Source organism: Pleurodeles waltl, chromosome 5, assembly GCF_031143425.1.
Source record: "Pleurodeles waltl isolate 20211129_DDA chromosome 5, aPleWal1.hap1.20221129, whole genome shotgun sequence".
In the NCBI taxonomy this organism is placed as follows: Eukaryota; Metazoa; Chordata; class Amphibia; order Caudata; family Salamandridae; genus Pleurodeles; species Pleurodeles waltl.
The window spans coordinates 1,419,937,465-1,419,958,048 of NC_090444.1; the positions used below are offsets into that span (position 1 = coordinate 1,419,937,465).

General features: G+C 41.2%; 1 protein-coding gene across 7 annotated transcripts in view; it reads right to left on the minus strand.

Annotated features, from left to right (window-relative positions):
• RIMS1 (regulating synaptic membrane exocytosis 1) overlaps positions 1-20,584 on the minus strand; it is a 2,255,956-nt gene that overhangs the window by 1,073,251 nt on the left and 1,162,121 nt on the right. For all 7 annotated transcript variants that reach the window (XM_069235695.1, XM_069235694.1, XM_069235701.1 and 4 more), the window contains one exon: positions 9,976-10,022. In XM_069235695.1, coding sequence (XP_069091796.1) covers positions 9,976-10,022 — 47 coding nt within the window. The remainder of the gene's footprint in view (positions 1-9,975; positions 10,023-20,584) is intronic.

The window sequence follows — 20,584 nt, forward strand, 5'->3', positions numbered from 1 at the left end:
TGCAGTGCAAGCCCTTTATAGGAGGAAGAATGAGACAGCCAATAGCTAACAGCCAATAGCATGATATTAGAGAGAAATACTCCTCCGAGTGGAGCCAAAGCTCACTCTATTCCCATTTAAAAGAATTGGTAACAGTACATCATGCAGACAGCTGAGTAGTCAAGCAAGATCTATACATCACTCACTGGCTTTGAAATTCTGAAAGATTTGGATGACCGAACTCAATATAATTACATTAACACAATAAAACGGATAGTGGATAGGAAGAACGGAAACTTCCAGTTCCAGCGATATAATGGAGAAATGTCTTTGCTCATCTTGCCTCTTACTGCCTCTTATTTATTTATGCCCTTGTGAGCTGAATTGCATTTTAAGCTCCAGGGCATTATCACAGCTATGCACATTACTACAACACACATGGAAAAAGGCATTATTACAGAGCTACCAAATACTCCTCCATATCAGAGCCGTTATGAGGCATGAACTAAGTGTGTAATTGCTCACCTTTTAAGGCCCCCCTTTGTAAAGCGATAATTATGTGAATAAAAAGATAGATTTGTGTTACTTGACAGTTGGTCATGCCTGAGCTGCCCACATGACCTCTTACTCTCTCAGGCAGTTGGTGGTGATTAACTTAAAAACATATCTTCTTCTATTTCTCTGTCTCCTTTACCTCACTGCTTCTACTTGACCTTTCCTCAATACCTCTTTCTCTAGCCCTTACTATGCCCATCACGGTATCTTTATATATCTACCCCCTCTCTTGCTGAACTGTTTACCAGACCTATGCATACCTTACCTCTGTCTCAATACACTTCTCCACCCCATCTGTCTCCCTCTCATAGCATCACTTTTCTCTATATCTCAGTGCGTCTACCTCAACATGTTTCCATACTTTCAGTATCATTCCTCTATCTACTTTCCACGTATCAATGCATCCTGTTTTTTAAATCACTTTCTCCTTACATGTAGAACTTTCTACCTTACTCTAAAACCTTGCTGATATGTCTACCTCTTTCATTACCAACGCCCTCCACTTTCTACCTCTCTTTACCTTTTTTTCTAGCTATTTCACCTTCCTCTATTTTTTCCTTATGTCTTTCCCTACCACACTTGTCACACTACCTCATCTCTACCTCTCCTCGCCTTCACCTCTCTCACCACACCATTCTATTTACTTCTCTTTCCTTCTCCTGTTTTCTATTCCTACCCTCCTTAGAGTTAGAGGTCACTCTTTAGCCAAGTATGTGTACACAGAGTAAGAAAGGAGGGTGGCTAAGTAACAGGAAATGTTTTAAGGAGGGACATATCATATCCGATTTCTCTGCAGAGAATGGACAAAATCTCTGAACCGCTGTTTTCAGCAATAATACCAATGGTGAAGGGGGTTTATTTGTGATTACGAATATTCAGCAATTAAAGCTACATTTTAAGTGATGCATGCTTATCTCTAAAAGTGGAGGAGGAGGTTGGTTAGACACAATGGGCCAGATGTATCAAAAAAATATTTTGTGACTTGCAAATTGCGAGTCATAGCGACTCGCAATTTGCAACTCGCAAAATATTATGCAGAAAGGTGTCTCAGACACCTTCTGCGACTCGCTATGGGGTCGCAAAGACCCACCTCATGAATATTAATGAGGTGGGTCGCAAATCGCGACCCTATAGCGAGTCCCTGCACTCACAGGGATGGTGGCCTGCTGGAGACAGCAGACCTCCATGTCTGTGACTGCTTTTTTTAATAAAGCAGTTTTTTATTTTTTTATTGCAGAAGGAAAACGAGTTGCAATTAAAAAAAATAATGAAACCATTTGGTTTAATTTTTTCAGAGTAGGCAGTGGTCCATTGGACCACTGCCTGCTCTGAAAAAATATTTTCAGCGACATTCTCAAAGGGGAAGGGGTCCCATAGGGACCCCTTCCCGTTTGCGAATGAGTTACCACCCACTTCAAGTGGATGGTAACTACGAGTTGGTTTGCGACCGCTTTCGCGGTCACAAAGCAACTCAGCATTGCGATGCGGTCGCAAATACGAAGGGAACACCCCTACCTATTTGCGAGTCGGAATCACATTTTGCGAGTCGGTTTTTCACAGTTTGCGACGTGCAAAAGGCTTCCTACATCTGGCCCTAAATTCCATATAAAATATTGCACACTAAAATTCAAGATCCAAACATAAAATGAGACAGCTTTAATAATTGTAGCTCAAGCTTTCTTTTCGGACAGCTTATGTATTGGTGGGATGAAAGCCTAAACTTTGAGCTGTTTCTGTGTGCACCCAGTTTTTAAAAGCTTAAAGTATAATTCAATATCAATAAAATAATATTAATAAAATAGATAAAAATTGCAAATGTGTTCTGAAGAAGGGGACCAAATATGCCTTGTCCATGGCCCCATTCTCCTTGATGTAGCACAGTCCCACACTCATTTGAATGGAGGTGGTAGAAAGAGGCCACCTCAAGACTGTGATTTTATGGGCTTGCTATAACACATCTGGGAACTCTATTTCATGTGTCACCTTGGTAATACCAATATCCCTAGAAGGTGTACACAAGTTAGCATATTTTTATGCAGGAAAAGATTCTATTTAAGGATAAAAAGTATGTGCAGTTAAAAGGAAACCATACACAGCTCCTGTGTTGGAAACATAGCGTAATCACACACTATTTTATGTCTGTTGTGGCTCACATAAGTATAAATTAGGACAATGAATCTGCCATAAATTGATTCTGTTTTGTCACAGCGGTCTCCATGCAGAAATTTAAATGATGCTGGTTTTATGCTCTATCGCCACAAAAGTTCAAAAACTGCACATATGCAGAAAATCCCGTGATGCAGAACCAGGCATGCCTGTGAAAAGTAAAAGCAGTAGCCATAGAAAGGTCCACTGTGTTTAATCCACATTTCAGAATTCGCTTGGAAGCATTAGCACATTGCTGAGTAATTCAGAAAATTGAGCTTTCATGAATCTGGAACAAAAACTGTAGCTGACTTTACCATTTGCCACAAGGCATGAAAATACCATCCTAGAAAGCTCTTACAATTAGTGGTGTGTAGGGTTGCATGGCCAGAGGCAAACACTTTGCATTCAAAGGAGCTAAGACAGGTGGACTCAAGACCCTGAAGTACCATACGGTAAACTGTGGATACTTTAGGATTCAGTTTTGCTGAAGAAGCTGGAACCACCAGGCTTTCTAGTGAAGTGAAAGATGAGAAAATAACTTTATCTCAGAAGACTCAGGCCTCTGGTGTCGGGGAATCTTCCTGGGGTCTACTGTGGGGCCGAGAAAGATTTTTCCAGTGCAGCCAACACCGGTTCCATTAAAACGCATTTTTAAGGCATAAAAGGGTTTAAGTGCCACAGACGTTGACTGCAGAATTGGTGTCAAAATGTTGGATTTGGAGTGCCTCTACTGCTTGATGCACAATGGGTGTGAACAAGTAATCTTTGGAACTATTTTATTGATTTATATACAAAAGAAACATAAAGGCGGCAGTTTCCAGGTGCACTATTACTCACATGCATACATAGGAATGTGTAACCTTACGGTGAACCTTTGAATGTACTTTCATTAAACCCTGTTCACCATTGTGTTCCCAGACTTTTCCCATTCATTTCCTCAACTCACACCTCCGTAGTTCCTAAACAGGGCTCACCAGGCATTCTTAATCTGGCTATCAGTCTCAAATCAGGGCTATTTGCATTTCGTCTTTAAGTCGCTAAAGGGGTCTAGAATGTTAGCGAATTTCTGCAGCCACTCCTGCAATATGCACACTGATCCTCACCTGCATGTGCCAGTCCATATTCCTGACCCACTGTTGAGGAGGTAGGGTGACTGACTTTCCTAAAGTCTCACAACGTCTCTACTTGCCATCAATAATGCTATGTCACAAAACAGCTGCATATATGTTGGTGGAGTACAGTCTCTAGATATTACCAAAAGTGCCAACTGTACTTTTAGGTCTCTTTTCTCCCCATTCACCTTTGTGATCTGCAGACCAACCCTCAACCCAAATCGTTGCAATTGTGGACATCCGCTGCGTGTGTAGTAGTAGCTATAGATAGTGTGCCAGTCTGACCACAGCCTCTCAGGCACTTGCTTCTTTCTGTACTGCCCATTTTTAGCAACCGGGTTCAGCTGTATTTGCCGAAAGCTAGCTGTATTAGACACCTCTCTGAGGTACCTGCATACCTTGCCCCAGTCGTCATCCAATAACCCAATATTCTGCCCCCTTTGGTTTTGAGAGCATCAAGGAGCCCTCTGAAATTATTTATGTGTCCTGTATATAAGCAAGATGGCATGTTTGTAAACGGGGATGCCAACACCTGGTATTCCAGTGCTAAATCTTCTAGAACGGCTTAGAGTATGTCTTTGTATTTTAAGAGTGCATGATTCATATGAAGGTATTTTAATCTCCGATTATCTGCTTATTCCAACTGGTTTGTAGCTTATCGAACGACAAGAGTCCCTGTGCCCCCTATAACTTCTAACTTGGATATGCCCAGGAGGTCCCACTTCTTAAAGCCTCCAATCCATTCAAATGTTTTCTTCAAAATTGTGTATCTATTTTGCATTCTTCCAGTAGTCTTACCAAGTTATGTTGCATAAACTCTTTCCGGGGGTTTGTTATATATGTGCCTAAGTATTTGAAACCATCTTTCACCCATTTAAGTGCACAATTCCTATAAACTGGAGGCTGTCATGCAGATGGGGAAACCAAATCGATTTATGCCAGTTCATGAGCTGTGTATAGGGAGGTCACGTCTTCCAAGTCTGAGTCCCATTTGAGTCCTCTGATATGGTTTTCTCACCTCATCCAATTTGCAGGAGATTGCATTGCCAACGTGAACAAGAAGGGGGAAGAAGGACCACACCTGTCTCCTGCGCTGGTCCAGCTGAAACTCCCTGAACCGGGTACCACAGTTTAACACGCAGACATATAAAGATTTCTGGAGGTAGGCCACTGGCCCCAGGTTTATTCCACTCATGAGTCGCTTGATTGTCTCTGCAATTTCTGTCATCTCTATTTTTTGGTCCAACATTTCCCTATCTTCTCTAGACATGGAAACAGTTGGAATATCTCTTACAAAAGTTCCCAAGGAGCCTCTCTTTCTAGGTTTGTATAACCATTCTAAGTATTCCATGAATTCTTCTGCTATCTCTTCAGCTGAGTGTATGACTCAGCCTGGCTCTCTTCCAGTTTCGTTAAACAAATCTAAATGCTTCCCCACTTTACTGCAGTATAGCCTGTGGTGCTTCATCCAATATTGTACCTTCGCATGCCCCCTTAACTAGCAGTTTCTATGTGTCTCTATTCGACACCATCTGATGAGACAGGTTCACTTCTGGATCTTATATTTGCTCCACCTTTACCAAAGCAATACCTGGTTCCAGGACCTGTGCCTCCTTTTTCCTCCCTCTACTTCTGCCCACTCTGGTAGATGTGAACTGACCCCTGACTGTTTTGTTGGCCTCCTCCTACACAGTTACTCTCGAACCCACCAACAACTCACTTTCCCAGGGTATAGGTTTGTCATTTGTACCAGATGTTTTTTGGTCTCCCGTATGTATAAGACTCAGGAATCCAGTCTGCATCCAGTCTGTTCCCTAGTTTGGAAGTCTCCAGCTTGGTGTGAAGTGGAGTAGTGATCCAATATCCCTAATGACAGAAGAAGAAACAACAGCATATGCACATAATCTAGCCTGACAAGAGATTTCACACAGTTAGAGATGTATGAATATTGAGTAGTGGAGTGAGCCTCTCTCCAGATGTCCATTGGCTCCATTGCTCTTGTGAAATTGTGTAGGCACCTATTCTCTCTACACTTCTGTTTGTTTGTGGTCACCCTGCATTCTTAAACTCAGCCCCTAACCCACCAAAGACTTGAAGTGCATTGGGAGACTGGACTGTCTAGTTTTCTAGCTTTTCTGGCGCGACCAATTGCAGCCTCTGTTGAAAATATAGAAAAACCACTTTGAAATTGTCCCATTCCATTCCCCCACTTACAGCTGCCCGAGTCTGACAAAGTGAGAATGGAATGGAACCACAGTCCTGGACACATTCCCAGCCCTTTCCCTCCCACCCCCAAGATGTAAACCCCAAATGTGGCAGTACATTGTCCACTGGCCTAGGAAACAACTGTTGTTACCTAACTGGGTCTCTTAAAGGAGCATTCTATCAGAGTTGTGTCTGTTCAGGAATTCACTTACCACCCCTTTCAACTTGTGTTCCAAACCATTCACACTCCACATAAGTGTTTTATAGTCTTTCCTTTGGGACTCAGGCAGTAGTGGTGGGGCCATTATCTGTAATGTCTCTCTATTCCTCTGGCGTGCAGTGAGTGCTTCTTCTCCTCTCTGTGCCTAATAATGGAATCCTGTCTGCCTGGTCCCAACCCCCACACTCAATTCCAAGTTTAAAACGGCCTCCTTCCCCAATGCCTGAAGAACCCATTGCCTCACCATGTCTAACTTCAAACCTTTATATGTTTACAACAGCACTATTAAGTTTTCCTGTCTCCTGAAAATCCCTCAAGTGTGGCAATATTTTACCCTTCAGCCGCCAACCTCCCCAGGCATTTTCTTTGCCCCGTGCCTTGGTATATCCGTTCTGGATGCATCAAAGTTTGTGGGGCTGGCATGGCCCTGCTTTAGTGATGTCTTCAGAGTTCATGGCTGCCTTCGGTGTCTTGCTGATCTTGGTTACTTCCTGGGTACCTTCTTATCTTGGCCCTTGTGATGCATATTGCTTCTTCCTCCTGACTTTTCGCAATCAAGGAAGCCATTCATAGTATTCCCCTGTTGCGGTAAAAAAAACATGATTTCCCTTATGCCAGGACTTTAAGCTTAGCAGGAAAAAGCATCCTGTATTTTATATCTCACTAATGTAGCTCTGCTTTCACTTTGTCAAATGATTGCCTATTTGCTTGCAGTTCTTTGGTAGTCTGAAAACATTATGACTGTATTACTTTTTAACTGGATCCTCATCGGGCTGCATGGCAGTCTCCAAAGTTAAGGACTTGGGCAATGGTGGGTAGTAGTCTAACTCCTGGCTTTGGCACCCTTTCTGGCACATGATGGGTGCTTTCAATTGTAAAGGAGATGGAGAGGTCTTCAATGCTTTATCATGTTCCTCATTAGAATCAACATACCTTTCTGTGTCCTTTCAGGAATTAACACCAAGTAAATGCAGTTACATTTGGACCTCCGCTCTGCATCCTCGGCCTTTACATGCAGCTGCTAGTTGGCTTCTGTAAGGTAGCCAACTTCATCCTTCAGCTCTTCAAAGGATTCTGAGTAGGCTTCCCTTGTGTGATTGAGCGCTGTCACGGGCGTGCCAAATATTTGTGAAATTTTATTTTGGCATTCAGGAAATCCCTAAAACCTTGGTTATTTAGGAAATAGTAGGTGCTTCCTTTCCTAATGTACTTTTAATGCCAAGACGCCTCTGGGAATTCATGCGCTCTACAAGTATTTTCATCATCATTGTAGAAAAGCGCCCTTGTTGGCATGGTTACTCTCCCACTTTTTGCCTGATATTGATGCCAACTTTGATTGAAAGTGTGCTGGGATCCTGCTAACCAGGCCCCAGCACCTGTGTTCTTTCCCAAAACCTGTACCTTTGTTTCCACAACTGGCACACCCATGGCCCACAGTTAAGACCCCTGTAAAAGGTACCCATGGTACCAAGGGCCCGGTGACCAGGGAAGTTACTTACCGGCCAGCAGATCTGAAACCGAGTGCCCCCCAGTCTTGATAGAAGCCCATGTTAAATTTGCCTCAACTTTGACCTCTGCACCCGGCCGGCCCCGTGTTGCTGGTAGTGGGTGTTTGGGGTAAACTTGAACCCCAACCTGTGGAATTCCTAATCCCCGGAGACTGGAACTGTGAGTCAAGTACTTACCTTTAAATTGTATTAACTTTTCATTACCCCAGGAACTGTTTCTGAAAATTTCAGTGTCAACTTTTAAAACAGATTATTGCTGTTTATTCTTAAACTGTATAACTTACCGATTCCAAACAAAGTAATATTGATCCATATGTAAAATACGTATTTATTAATGTACTTACCTGCAACTTGAATCTTGTGATTCTAGAAATAAATTAAGAAAAGGTATTTTTGCTATATAAAAACAATTGGTCTGGAGTTAAGTCATTGAGTGTGTGCTTTTTCATTTGTCTGTGCGTGCACAACAAATGCTTTGTAGTACCCTCTGATAAGCAGAACTTCTGGACCACACTACCACTAAAGAGAGCATTAGTATTATCTACTTTAGCCTCTGTCAAGCCTCTGGGGATCCCTTGGACTCTGTGCACACTATATCACATTTTGATACAGTATATACAGAGCCAGCTTCCCACAATCATCATCAACGTTGTTTTGCAAGAAATTGATATCAATTGCCATTGTGCTAATCCTTGTGCTCCAGGGTGCTTCTCGACTCTTTGCTTGTATCACTTTCCTCATAGATGGATCTTATTCTTGCCTGCCTCAACGGCCTTTTTCTGTTGGTGAACTCGAGCCCTCTTTTACAAGGCTCTCCTGAACCTGGTTTAAACTTTTTAAGTTCTTTATGCCTTTATGTCGCAAAAGTACTATTGAATCGCTACTTTTTGTACACAATCCTGTGTTAAATGTATCTGTTAAAGGCCTTGCTGCTCAAACAGGAACCAGTTCACCTCTGTAGGCAAGAATGGTTAATTAAGAGTGCAATTTTAGGAATCTTGCACTAATGGGGCTCGAGTGATCTGTGTGTGCTTTTCTGACTTTGAAGGTGGTAACATTTAAGGGACCCACTTTTAGTTAAGTCAGTAGTCATAATGTATTAATTCAAGAAGGTGCTTTAAACAATGGTAGGAAATATAACTCCCAAATACTTACGTATATTTTAAACAAGATGGGAAGAATGAGTCATTCCTTGCCACATACGTGATTTACCACGGTTTATATACATTCATATTTACATTCACGAGTTCACAAAGAAGTGATTTTTTTCAAAAGATCACTGAGAATGTAGAAATGCCAAACACTTTGCAACTCTTCATATCGTCTGATGCCTCCTATCCTAATGAGATATCCAGTGGGGCATTTACTTAGTAAATATGTAATGTACAATACTGTTCTGTAGGGTAGATTATTGAGGCCACCTCATCTGAAAAGATCAGTAGATATAACATAACTGGCTTAGGTAGCTAATTTTAAGCATACATAGAATAAAAGATGTTAACCTTTTTTTACAAGTGGGAAATGTAGGTTTGTTTTCTGCTTTGCAAAACTTTTTATCTGTTTTCAGCAAACAATTTTACGCCACAAGGTAACAGAGACAGTATTGATAAAATGGGTCTGGAGGTTTCAAATAAGCCAAAATCCTCAACTGTTAATAGCACACAGCATCCTTTTTAATGATGGCGTATAACTTTCCTTCTTAAGAAACCTTTATATTATTCTACAGCACTGGGCTACCTTTGGTATTATTACCTATGAGTGTTAAATGCCATAGCAGCTATGTAATGATACATCGTAATGTACCACATATTACTTCTTGTTGCAGATATGCATAATAATTTGCTTTTTTAGCGACATATTTCAGTCAACCATGAACAAAAGCAATAATTTGGTTCGGCACTGCCACATTATTCAAATGGTCGAGCTTACTCCCCCACCACTACAATGAAAAACTGAGCCCAATCTGTAGCCAGGTAAGCTCAACAGGAAATCACAACAGATGCTGGAATGATGCACTTCTGGTGTTTTTCACCCTGACATTTTATCTCTTGAAATCTCCAAATAGAAAAATGGGAAAATTGTGTTTTCAGAGGAATTGGGTATTGTAATTCTGATTCCTGCAGTAGTTTCCAATTTTTAAGGGACTGCTCTGAGTCCCACTCAGATTGCAGCAGCTTTAGTGCATCCTTGAATTACAGACACTTTTGTTAAATGTACACAAGACAAATACTCTGACACTGGTACTTACTAGACTCCAAAGGGGGATGGGAGCTCTCGGGAATCCTTGGGATATCACTGAAACAGAAAGCACAGAAAAACGTATTATTCCGGTCGCAATTCAATGAAATATCAATAGTCTTTAGGAACACGGTAAATAAATGGGTTTTAATGGCATACCAACACAATAGCAACTGCATGTATGACTTCAAATTATAAGTCTTTGGGTCCTAAAATAGTCTCTCAAGCATTGCACTAGAAAGGAGGAGCAATGATACAGCCAATAGCATTGTTATGCAGGGGCGGCTCCTCCGGTAGGGTGGAGGAGTGCCCCCCCCGCCGGCAGCAAAGCTGCAAAACTTTAAGCATTTTTTGCTTTAGCTGTCTCTAACAAATATCCTTTTTTTGTACTTTTGGGCAATGAAAGCTGCATTAGTTGATTGTTCTTTACCACAGCAGTCTACCTCTACACAGACAGTTAGATGTTACTAGATTAATAGTTCAAAATCTCTAATTGCATTTTGACTGTCACTAACCAAGACTCTCTTGTCATTCTCCCCATTGAAGAAAATCACATGCTGGAAGGACAGGACCTTCCTTTTGACTTCTACCTGTCACTAAGCAGAATTTACTTGTGCATGGCTTTGCGTTCCCATATACCTTTCAGGTTTATCAGGGAAGAATCACACAAGCCTTGGATTCATGGTCCACCCCATGCACCAGAAACAAACTTAGTGTAAGTCTGACACAGGCATTTGTTTGCAACAGTTCCTGCACAGCTTAACCCCTCTGGTTTTAGGGGGTCAAAATTCTGGTCACAGACAAGATCTAGACCTGCATCTGAAGATGCAAAAAGAAGGGACCGGACGTCAAGGTGCTGGGTGCCTCTTCTATGCAACTCTGCCTATCAGCTCTAGAGCGGAACAACATTGGCATGGACGTCATGTACCACTGCACAGGAGAACTACTCTGAAAAATGTTGGTTCCGATCTGACATATGGGGATTGTTCCCAAAATGAGGAATCTGCAGTTAGAAATATTCACCAGAAGTATGATTTTCACAATCAATATGACAGGCCTAATGCATTTATCATAATCCTTCATAATAAATAGATCAAACATCTGCCAACAGACATATTTTATGCACAACATAGTCCTATAGCTGTTATCAGTGGCTTATCATGCTAATCAATTGAGGCGTCCTGTACTGAGAGAAAGCTTTCATACAAGGTAACCATCAGGGGTAAAGTCATAAAATTACACAGCATACAAACCTATTGTTAGCTAAGCAAAATACTGTCCCCCCTAAGAGGCCTTACAAGCATTCTGTCAGTAGATATCTTCAATACTCACTGTTTATCAGAGGTGGTATCCAGCATCAGAATCCTTGCCTACTATGGTAATCTCTTTAAATGAAATGTGGCAACATACCTATCTGTCAGCTTTAATACAAACTAATACCAATCTACCCTTAAATGTTTCCTGACTTTAACATATGCTTTTAACAATCAATAGGTGAGGTCTGCTGCATTTATCGTAACTTTTTATTATAAACTATCAGGCCTATAACCTTCATCACTGGCTTGTCACCAAAACTAACTTAGACATACTGTGTTGGTTCATAGGCCTTTCACACAGGGCAATAATCTGGTATAATGCAATACAATTACAAATATATACAAAATAGGAGTTGTCAAAACTATATTAGAACATTGGAAGTTGGCAGCTCCATTGAAAACAATGCAGTGCTGCGGGCTTTTACTGGCCGGTAAAAGCCCGCAGCGCCAACATTCCAATGTTCGCTTTGTTCACAGCAAGAGCTGTGAACAAAGCTTCACAGAGCCCGAGGGGATTTTAATCCCCTCGGGCTCCGTGAGGAATTTGTTTTCTTTAATAGAACATTCTGCCATGAGTGGCAGAATGTTCTAATAGCCTTAGAACCCGCCGTAGCGGACTCTACCGGCTATTAAAGGCCCTCTCCCTTGTTAAAGGGCCTCTCCTTCGGCTCGGGCCTTTAACGCGGGAGCGGGCCTTTAGTAGCCGGTAGAGCCCGCTACGGCGGGTTCTAAGGCTATATTATATCCCTCCTAATAACCATTACTACAGTGGAAATCGTCTATCCCCATGGTTTATTCTGGTAGGTCACCAACACCACACCTCTTGCCTGCTACAGTAATCTGTAAGATTCTATATAACAAAATGCATGCCTACAGGATTTAGTAACATGTCAGAACACTCCACCCTTAAAAAACTAATTGCCTTTCACATATTTTTCACAAAGGTAAGATCTACCTGCTTTGTCATAACTTTCCATTATAAATAGATCACATTTAAGGATTCTGACATAACTTCACAGTGAACCGATAAGGCATCTAGCCTTTATAATGGCTTGACATTATACACAACTCCGGCCTACTGAAGTGTGCATAAGCTGGTAACCATCAGGCATTCATGTATAAAATTACAAATATGTTAAAAATTACAGTTGGAAAAACAATACACTTTCAATAGGGTCTTTCAAGAAACAGCACCGTGAAATTCTACTCCCAGTGTTTGTCACCACAAATACCTTTTTAATGGCTGTAAAATCATGTGATAACAATCCAAAGTTAGAGGCACAGTGGCTTTACCACAAGGCTTTTCACAGTAAAAAAGACATGCCTATTGCGTTTATAATAACTGTTCATAATAAACATGCCAAACCTATGGCATCAGACATAACATTGTTTTGCACAACAACAAGCCTATTGCTGTTATCATAGGCTTTTCACCATAACCAACTCAGGCACTGAGCGTATGCTTTCCCACAAGGCAACCACCAGGCATACAGTCATAAAATTACATAGTATAGAAAATACAGTTGGCAAAACAAAATAGAGTCCCCTTGTAAGAGGACCTAGCAAGGATTCTAAAAGTGCAAACTTTCTATACCCACGGTTTGTCGGAGGGGGTAACCACCACATTAAACCCTTGCCTACTATGGTAATTGGTGAGATTTCATGTAACAAACGAACCAGCTGTAGGCTTTATTTGAGTGTAATACCAATTGACCTTCAAAAGCCTATTGCTTTTAACATATGCTTTTCACAATATATATGTCAGGACTACTGCTTTTATCATAACTTTTCATAATAAACAATCAGGCGCATGAGGTTCATCATCGACTTGTCACCATGACCAACTAACGCCCACTGTACTGAATGTAAGCTTTTTACAAGGCAACAATTCAGCAGTATACAACAGATGTATACAAAATTACAGTTGGCAAAGCCAAATACTATCCCTCCTAGTAGTGCATTTTTTTGATCCCAACAATTTGTTCTGATAGATCACCAACATCAAAACCCTTACCGCCGGGGTAATGTATGAAATTCCAAAATACATGCTTAAAGTCTTTAGCACAGTGTAATGACAATTACTCCTATTGTCTTTAAAACACACATTTCACAATCAGTAGGTCAGGCCTACTAGCTTTGCTGAAACATTTCAGAATAAACAGATCAAATTTAAGAAATCTGGCACAACGTTTTCTAATGAACCAATGAAGCCTTTACTCTTTAACATTGGCTTCACACTTTACTTAACTCTAACATATTCAAGTGCACATGCTCTGGCAGCCATCATGTATTGTCATAAAATTAAAAATATGCATAAAAATACAGTTTGCAAAACAATATACAACCCCTTTCTACACTGTAAAACAAGAATCATCACTATGAAAACTCCTAGGGTTTGTCAGAGTGGGTGGTCAATTTCAAAACCCTTGCCTACTACGGTAATCTGTGAGATTACATGTAGCAAAACACCTGCATGTAATACAACGTGATACCATAGCCCTGTTAAAGGCTTGCTGGCATTAACAAATACTTTCCACAATTAATAAGCTAGACCAACTGCCTTTGTCACAATGTTTCATATTAAGCAGACCAGACCTGCGGCATTCGATATAATGCGTCCAGTGCACCAAAGACGCATATAGCTCATCATCATAACCAACTCATGTCTACAGTTCGAGTGTAAGTTTTTCCACAAGGCAAGAAACAGATACAAAGTCATAAAATTAGAAAGGTATACAAAATTACAGTTGCCAAGCAAAATACTATCTCTCCATTATTCCCACAGATCAAACTTTCTGTATTCACTGTTTGTCACACTGGGTGACCAACACCACAACCAATGCTTACTATGCTAATCTCTGCGATTCCATGTAACAAAATACTTATTTGTAGGGACTTTAATTTTTAATATAGATTGATAACATTCCACACTTAAATGACTACTGACTTTAACATATGCTTTTCACCATAAATACATCAAGACTAGTGCTTTTATTACAGCATTAGAGAATAAACAATATGGGCTACAGCCATGATCACTGACTTGCCACTATAACCAACTCAGTCCTGCTGTATCAAGTACAAACTGTGCCACAGGCCAAAAAGTGCAATACAAGCAGTCTTTTTAGTGGAAGTATACAAATTCAGCCGACTCAAATACAGTACTCAGAGTAACCAACATGTGGTTGGTTTATAAGCAGCTCTCTCAACAGAACTCTGGCATCTCTTTTTTGTTGATCACATAAGGTTATCAACAAGTGCACTGTAGGTCAGACCTAAAAGTCATAGATTCGAGTAGCCGTGGGCTGTCAAGCACAAAGCTTCACTCCAAAGTTAATGACTCCCCTCTCCCATCTGTCATTTACCAGAGAAAAACAAACACTGTAGGTTATCTAAGACTAATAGCATTACAATGTCATGTGTGGGACCCTTAAACTTCAAGGGCAGGCAGCTGGATAAATAAAATTATCACAGCTGCATAGAGGGTAAGCACTTTTTTGTGGAAGCCTATAACTTCTGCCCAATTAAAACATGTATTCCTGATTACCAACATGTAGGTGGAGCCAAAGACCCTCTTCTGGTAGTGCTTTTACAGACCTTTTTTAGGTTGATGGCACAATGTCTGACAAAAGGCGCAATGTGAAGCCATACCTAAAAAGGGTAGTGCATGTGAGAGGGTGTGATGCTTACAGCAGCTCTCTGGTTATTGTTGGCTGCCATTAATCTCATACACCTCACTCCTGACTTCATCACTTTGAGATGCAGTGTGCTAACATGAAGCACTGAATTTGTTAGGAGCTGCTGGCATTTTCATCAGGCTAGCACTTTCTTGAGCATGTGAACTTGAACTGTGGCAGCTGGGAGCAGCCTTGCTATAACCACTGGCTGCTTCTCCTCAAGCCCCTCCCCACTCCCCCTTTTAAGACGCTGAGCACTGGCACTTTCATAGGCATGTGGACTTGAATTTTGGGGGCAAATGCAGCTTGGGGCAGCCCGCTGAAAATAATTTTTTGTAACTCAGCCCCTCTGCTCTCTTTTAGCATCCTTAATGCTTTAAGATGCCACTTGCTCATGAGGAACGTTTAACTTGTAAAATTTACAGTTTGAAGATGCTAACATTTGTTTAGCACTGGAATATTTTGGGTTATGCGGACTTGTTCTATGGGTGGTATGTGTGGCTTGATCCTCGCCCCTTTCCTATAATCACCTCTTTGAGATGCTAATGCACAGTATTGACAACATATCAGTGTGGAAGGACCCACAGATTTTCACCCAAAGGCCAACAGTAAGTTACCTGGGGCTGTTTTGTTGGTCATTAGGACGGCTTCACATGAAGCTGTCCTAATTAAATTACAGACACTGAGGGAGCAAGGCCATGACAGTGGAGCAGTGAGACATATGCATTTATCCTCTGCCCATGTCCACTGAACATGTTGCTTTGCAAACCCTACATGAACAGAGGATTGCATAGTAGAGCCCTTCTAATCTCTTGCTGAGAGCTCAGTGCCACCCTGACATCATTTGAGAATACCAGGGCTGCTAAAATCTGAAAAACTGGTACTGCAGCAAATGCATGATGGAGGCTGAAACATGAGAATTAATTGCAATTAAAGCGGTGTAGCCTGCTCCTGCTGGAGAGCTGTGGAGATACACAGGTAACCTGCTGGGGGCTTGATAACTAAATACTGGGGCAAAGAAGACAGTCACCTCTGCAGGAAATAAATTATCAGAGATAGCAAGGGAGTGGCACAAGCTGCAGTAAGAGGGGTGAAGGCCATACAGAGCTCTAGACAACAGACATCATGATCAATACAAGTAACCATGACATGGCGGCCAGCAGGAGAAATGAAAGGAGCTGCAGAGGAATAGCAGCTCAAGACACATGAACCAGGCAGGATCCAGAGCTCCAAGGAAACTGATGATTAGAGAGGTACCCCGTGCAACAGACTGAATGCACCAAGCGGGACCACAAACATTCCAAGAAAGTATTCCACTGGGCATTTTGACATGTGTACACTACTTGCAGCAAATGAAGTCCATTATAAGAGCAGCCAGAGCCTCAAGTTGATTAGGTTCGAGGGCCACACAATAGGCAACTATCAAGAGTTTTCCTCCATCAAACTCCAGAAGCCACAAGATTTCAGATCATCAACAGACCTTTTGTAAGACATGATCGGGGTTCAGATTAAGGATCATATTTACCTAGGAATATGTACGTTATCAGATGAGATCCCTCTCAGACTCCATATTATCTTGTGTCTAGAAGACTCACCAGATCAATAGAAATCACCAGTATGAACAACAACCCAAAGCAAATACAAAAATCCTAAACAGTGCAGATGGAGGAAGATCCAACATAAAAAGATTAGCATGCAAACCAACAGCAGGGATGATGGGATCAGAAAGGAATGCAGTACTGTTCCAGCTCTGTGAGGAAGGCACACCACCAATATCCCAATCTGAATGCAAATGTTTAACTGACTTATGTATGCATAAAACAGCTCAGATGAGTTGCTTTGATCATTGCCAAGTCAGGGGGAGGCTCTGAGGCTGAGAAGATGCAAAGAACCTGGCTGTGGGTGAGTAGGGTGGGGGGCAGAGGAGGGAACTACAATAACCAATGAAAGTATGGTATGTTGTAATGTGGATAAGATGCGGATTGTCTCCATTACTCTTTCTGTCCCATAAGTGCAGATGAGATGTTAAACTATTATTGTTTTTAGTTGTAGGTGGAACGGGAAGGGAAAGTAGGAGGGTAGCTTACTGGACAAACCTGCAGTGAAATTCACCTTGATATAATCAACTGGATATTAGGTATTCCACAGACTGGTGGGATAAAAAGGTTTTCATTAAAGTACAGCTGAAACACGACCCAGTGATTTCTTAAGGGCTGTGATGCATAACTACAACTTAGCCTATTATTCTAGTGTGCAATACATCAATCAGTGTTTCATACTATATTATTCTCCTTATTTAAAAAAATTAGCCCTAGGGGAGTGAATTTCAGTGATTATCCATAGAGAGGCGGTGCTGCAACAAACCAGCAGTTTTGTCGTGGAACATATTTTGGTATGAAGTGTTATCACAGAACCATCTAGAGGTACATTTTGCAAATAATGTTCTAAAGATGTTCCACAAAAATTGGGTACACTAATGCTGAAAATTTGATTCATAGAAAATCAATAAAAACTCACTTATTTTAGCTGTGGCAGATTTACTGGGGGGTTGCTATTGATTTTTTCAATCAAGTTTCCAACTTTGGTATCAAGGTCAATGACAGAACATGATGAGGGTCTAGCGATAAGGCTATAACCTTAGCAATTAGGAGCTGAGAATTTGGTTGCATTTATCTTCTCAAACGTAAATATTCATCCTGGCCTTCTATATAAATCAGAACAACTGCAACTGGTTTTGCGACACCTGTTATCTCTCTTCAATAAGTGTATTAGCTGGTGATTTCTTTTTAAGTCCAAGCTCACACAGTTAGATGGTGCTTCACCTGACTAGTCTAGGATGTCTAGGATCAGTTTTATTCCCTCTAAATATCTGCAAATGAAGTTGAAATGGGACCCTTACTCCCAAAACAGAACTCGAGCTTCTTAAATGGTTACGCACTAACCAAATGGCCAGCCAAACAGACGTTCCACATTACTTCCCCAGTGTTGATTGTCTGTATATTTGTCACAGTCTGAGTTGAAAGAAACACCAAGTAGTCATCATGTGTCTTTATAAGAAGATATTTTGAGAAACTTCCTCACAAGATTAAAATTGTACCTCTCTTACTTTAACTTACCCTCCTAGAGCTTAGACTTATCTAACTTCACCAATCACTGTCCAATGTTAACTATCTGCTTTACCAAAAGATAATCAGATGGATTCTCTTGGTAAGAAGGAGTTACAATTCAAGTCTTCTTCAATCTAAAAAATGAGCTTTTGATATGAGAAGGTTTGACTTTAAATTTTTATAATTTAAAGGCCGGTTTAGCACACATTTTAGGGCAATGAAATCAGCCATGTCCTCAAAGCTTTGAGCCTATAAGAAAACAAGAGAGCCTTGTTTTCTGATTGAGGTATATAAGCTCAAACTATAGGAGGGTAATTAAGGATAAAAATGTGATTTCAACAAGAGCAATTGGGAATGCTTCAGGGAATGCACATCGTTTTTTGTTAATGGTGCTGTTGTTGGTAGGATGAGAATATGCGCTGCATGGCAAACAGGTGTGTACCCCTGCTCTGAGTGCCAGATGGCGAGTTTGCCCTGACTTTTTGGTCTAGCATTCAGCTAATCTAAACATGAACACAGGAAACTGGACAAAACATGACTATGAGAGGTCCTGTGAACTCCAATCATGTCAAGAGTGCCCTCATAGAGGAATTAGACCTGCTGCCCCTGTTATGGGTATAGCACATAAAGCAAAGGTGTTAGCATGCCATGTTTTCAAATTGATAGTGTGATCAGATCATTTTATCTGGCAATGAGAGTGTAGCCCACATACCCTTTAATGTTACATCCCATTGTTATGTGAATGTCCAGGACCTTGCACTGACATCCTGTGTGTGTACAGGGTGCATGTGCAAATATTGCTTGTGTGTAGCACATGACCAGTAGTAGGGCTATGTGTGTGCATCTGAGTATTGAAGCCTGAGAAATTCATTTTGAATGTCTCACATGGCACATGGCGTAGAGAACAGGTTCCCTAGCCAGTGGATGTGTACAAGCGCACAACAACAAAAAAGAAAGGGGCTGAAATCAAGTGGGAGGTTTGGAAATGAAATTCTGGTCCTGTGTATAGTACTCCCATCAAACAGGTAAGACAAAAATGTATATAGACAGTTCCACTAAATGAGTCTATGATTCATAAGTTCCAGAATATTGCAATATTAGAAGCAAGAGCCCTCACTCACCAACTGGTGACATGCTTCATCATAGAGCTATACTCCTCGTCAGGCTGCCACTGCAATGCCTGACGGGCCCCACAAGGGGGCACTTTGCCAGAGATCTTTTATAGTGGTAACCAGCCGGTCAAAAAGTTTGCATATATAGGATTGGTATGAAAAAAACGGGTACTGTTAAAAATGACTAGAGGTAAAACAAAATGTATTATGATATCCGACCCCTGTCATGATTAAAAACAAAAATCAAGGGGAAGCAATAAATTAAGGTCTAAACTCCCCTCCAAAAATAAGAGATAAGTGTCAATAGTTATCACTAATTCCCTCAATTTAGAGTACAGTGAAGTAGATACAGGGTCCCCTGTACTACTCTCAAATCATGGTCAACATGTTTCTCGCTAAATAGTCATGATGATCTGGTGCGATTCGTCAGGACCAATACACCTACCTGATCCTTAGGAATAGTAACCCATAATTGGGAAAATTATATTAGCAGGAACCCTCCTCATATTAGTGGATGGTCCCCATCGGGGCAGCTATTTCACCTATTTCAGCTTGAAGCCCCCAGAACAAACAGCTTGTTCCGGGGGCTTCAAGCTGAAATATGTGGATACACTGCTCGTGGCCACAATACAAACAAATTGGACCACGCTAGCTTGGTGCTCTCCCCGATGGGGCCCATATATTATATGACAACCCAACCGCCAGGGTTGTAAAAAGGCCCATAGTCTTTGTGCCAAACCTGCTTTCTTTTGATCCACTCTTTTGAACTGACCATGTCTTTCATTCCAGGGTGGATCTCTGGTTTATCTTTCACTCCTTTATTCTCCAACCAGACTGCATGCTCCAATGTATTGCACAAGGTAACTTTCCTAGTAGTCCACTTTTTTCCCCATCATCCAACCATATTGTTGCCCACAACTTTTATTTCTTCTTTGGGGTTTGACCACTTTGAATTCCCTGACTTTTGGTTGCTTAATTAAATTTCCCTTGCGCAATCACCCACCACAAACTGGTTTTATTTTTCAACTTATCATCGTGCCTTCTCACATTTTTCTTGGTATCTTGCTACTCTCTTTTCAAGCTCCGCCATTTCAGTCATTCTTTTATCCAAGCAGGTGCTACTTTGGAACAGGGAGAAAGGCGTTTCCCTTGTAGTTGCATGAAGGATATACCGGTAGATCCACAACATCTCTTTGGCTGCATTCTTGCAATCCATTCCACTCTCATTAGCCAAAAGCACACACTCTTGTAGCATCCTGTTGAACCTCTTGCCAAAACCATTTTGTCTAGGGTGTGACACAGCTGTCCTGTGGTGAAGTACTCATTCCTCCTACAAAAACTCCTGAAATTCACTAGCAACTAATTATGGCCCATTGTCAGTTACTATACATGCAGGGTAACCTTTGC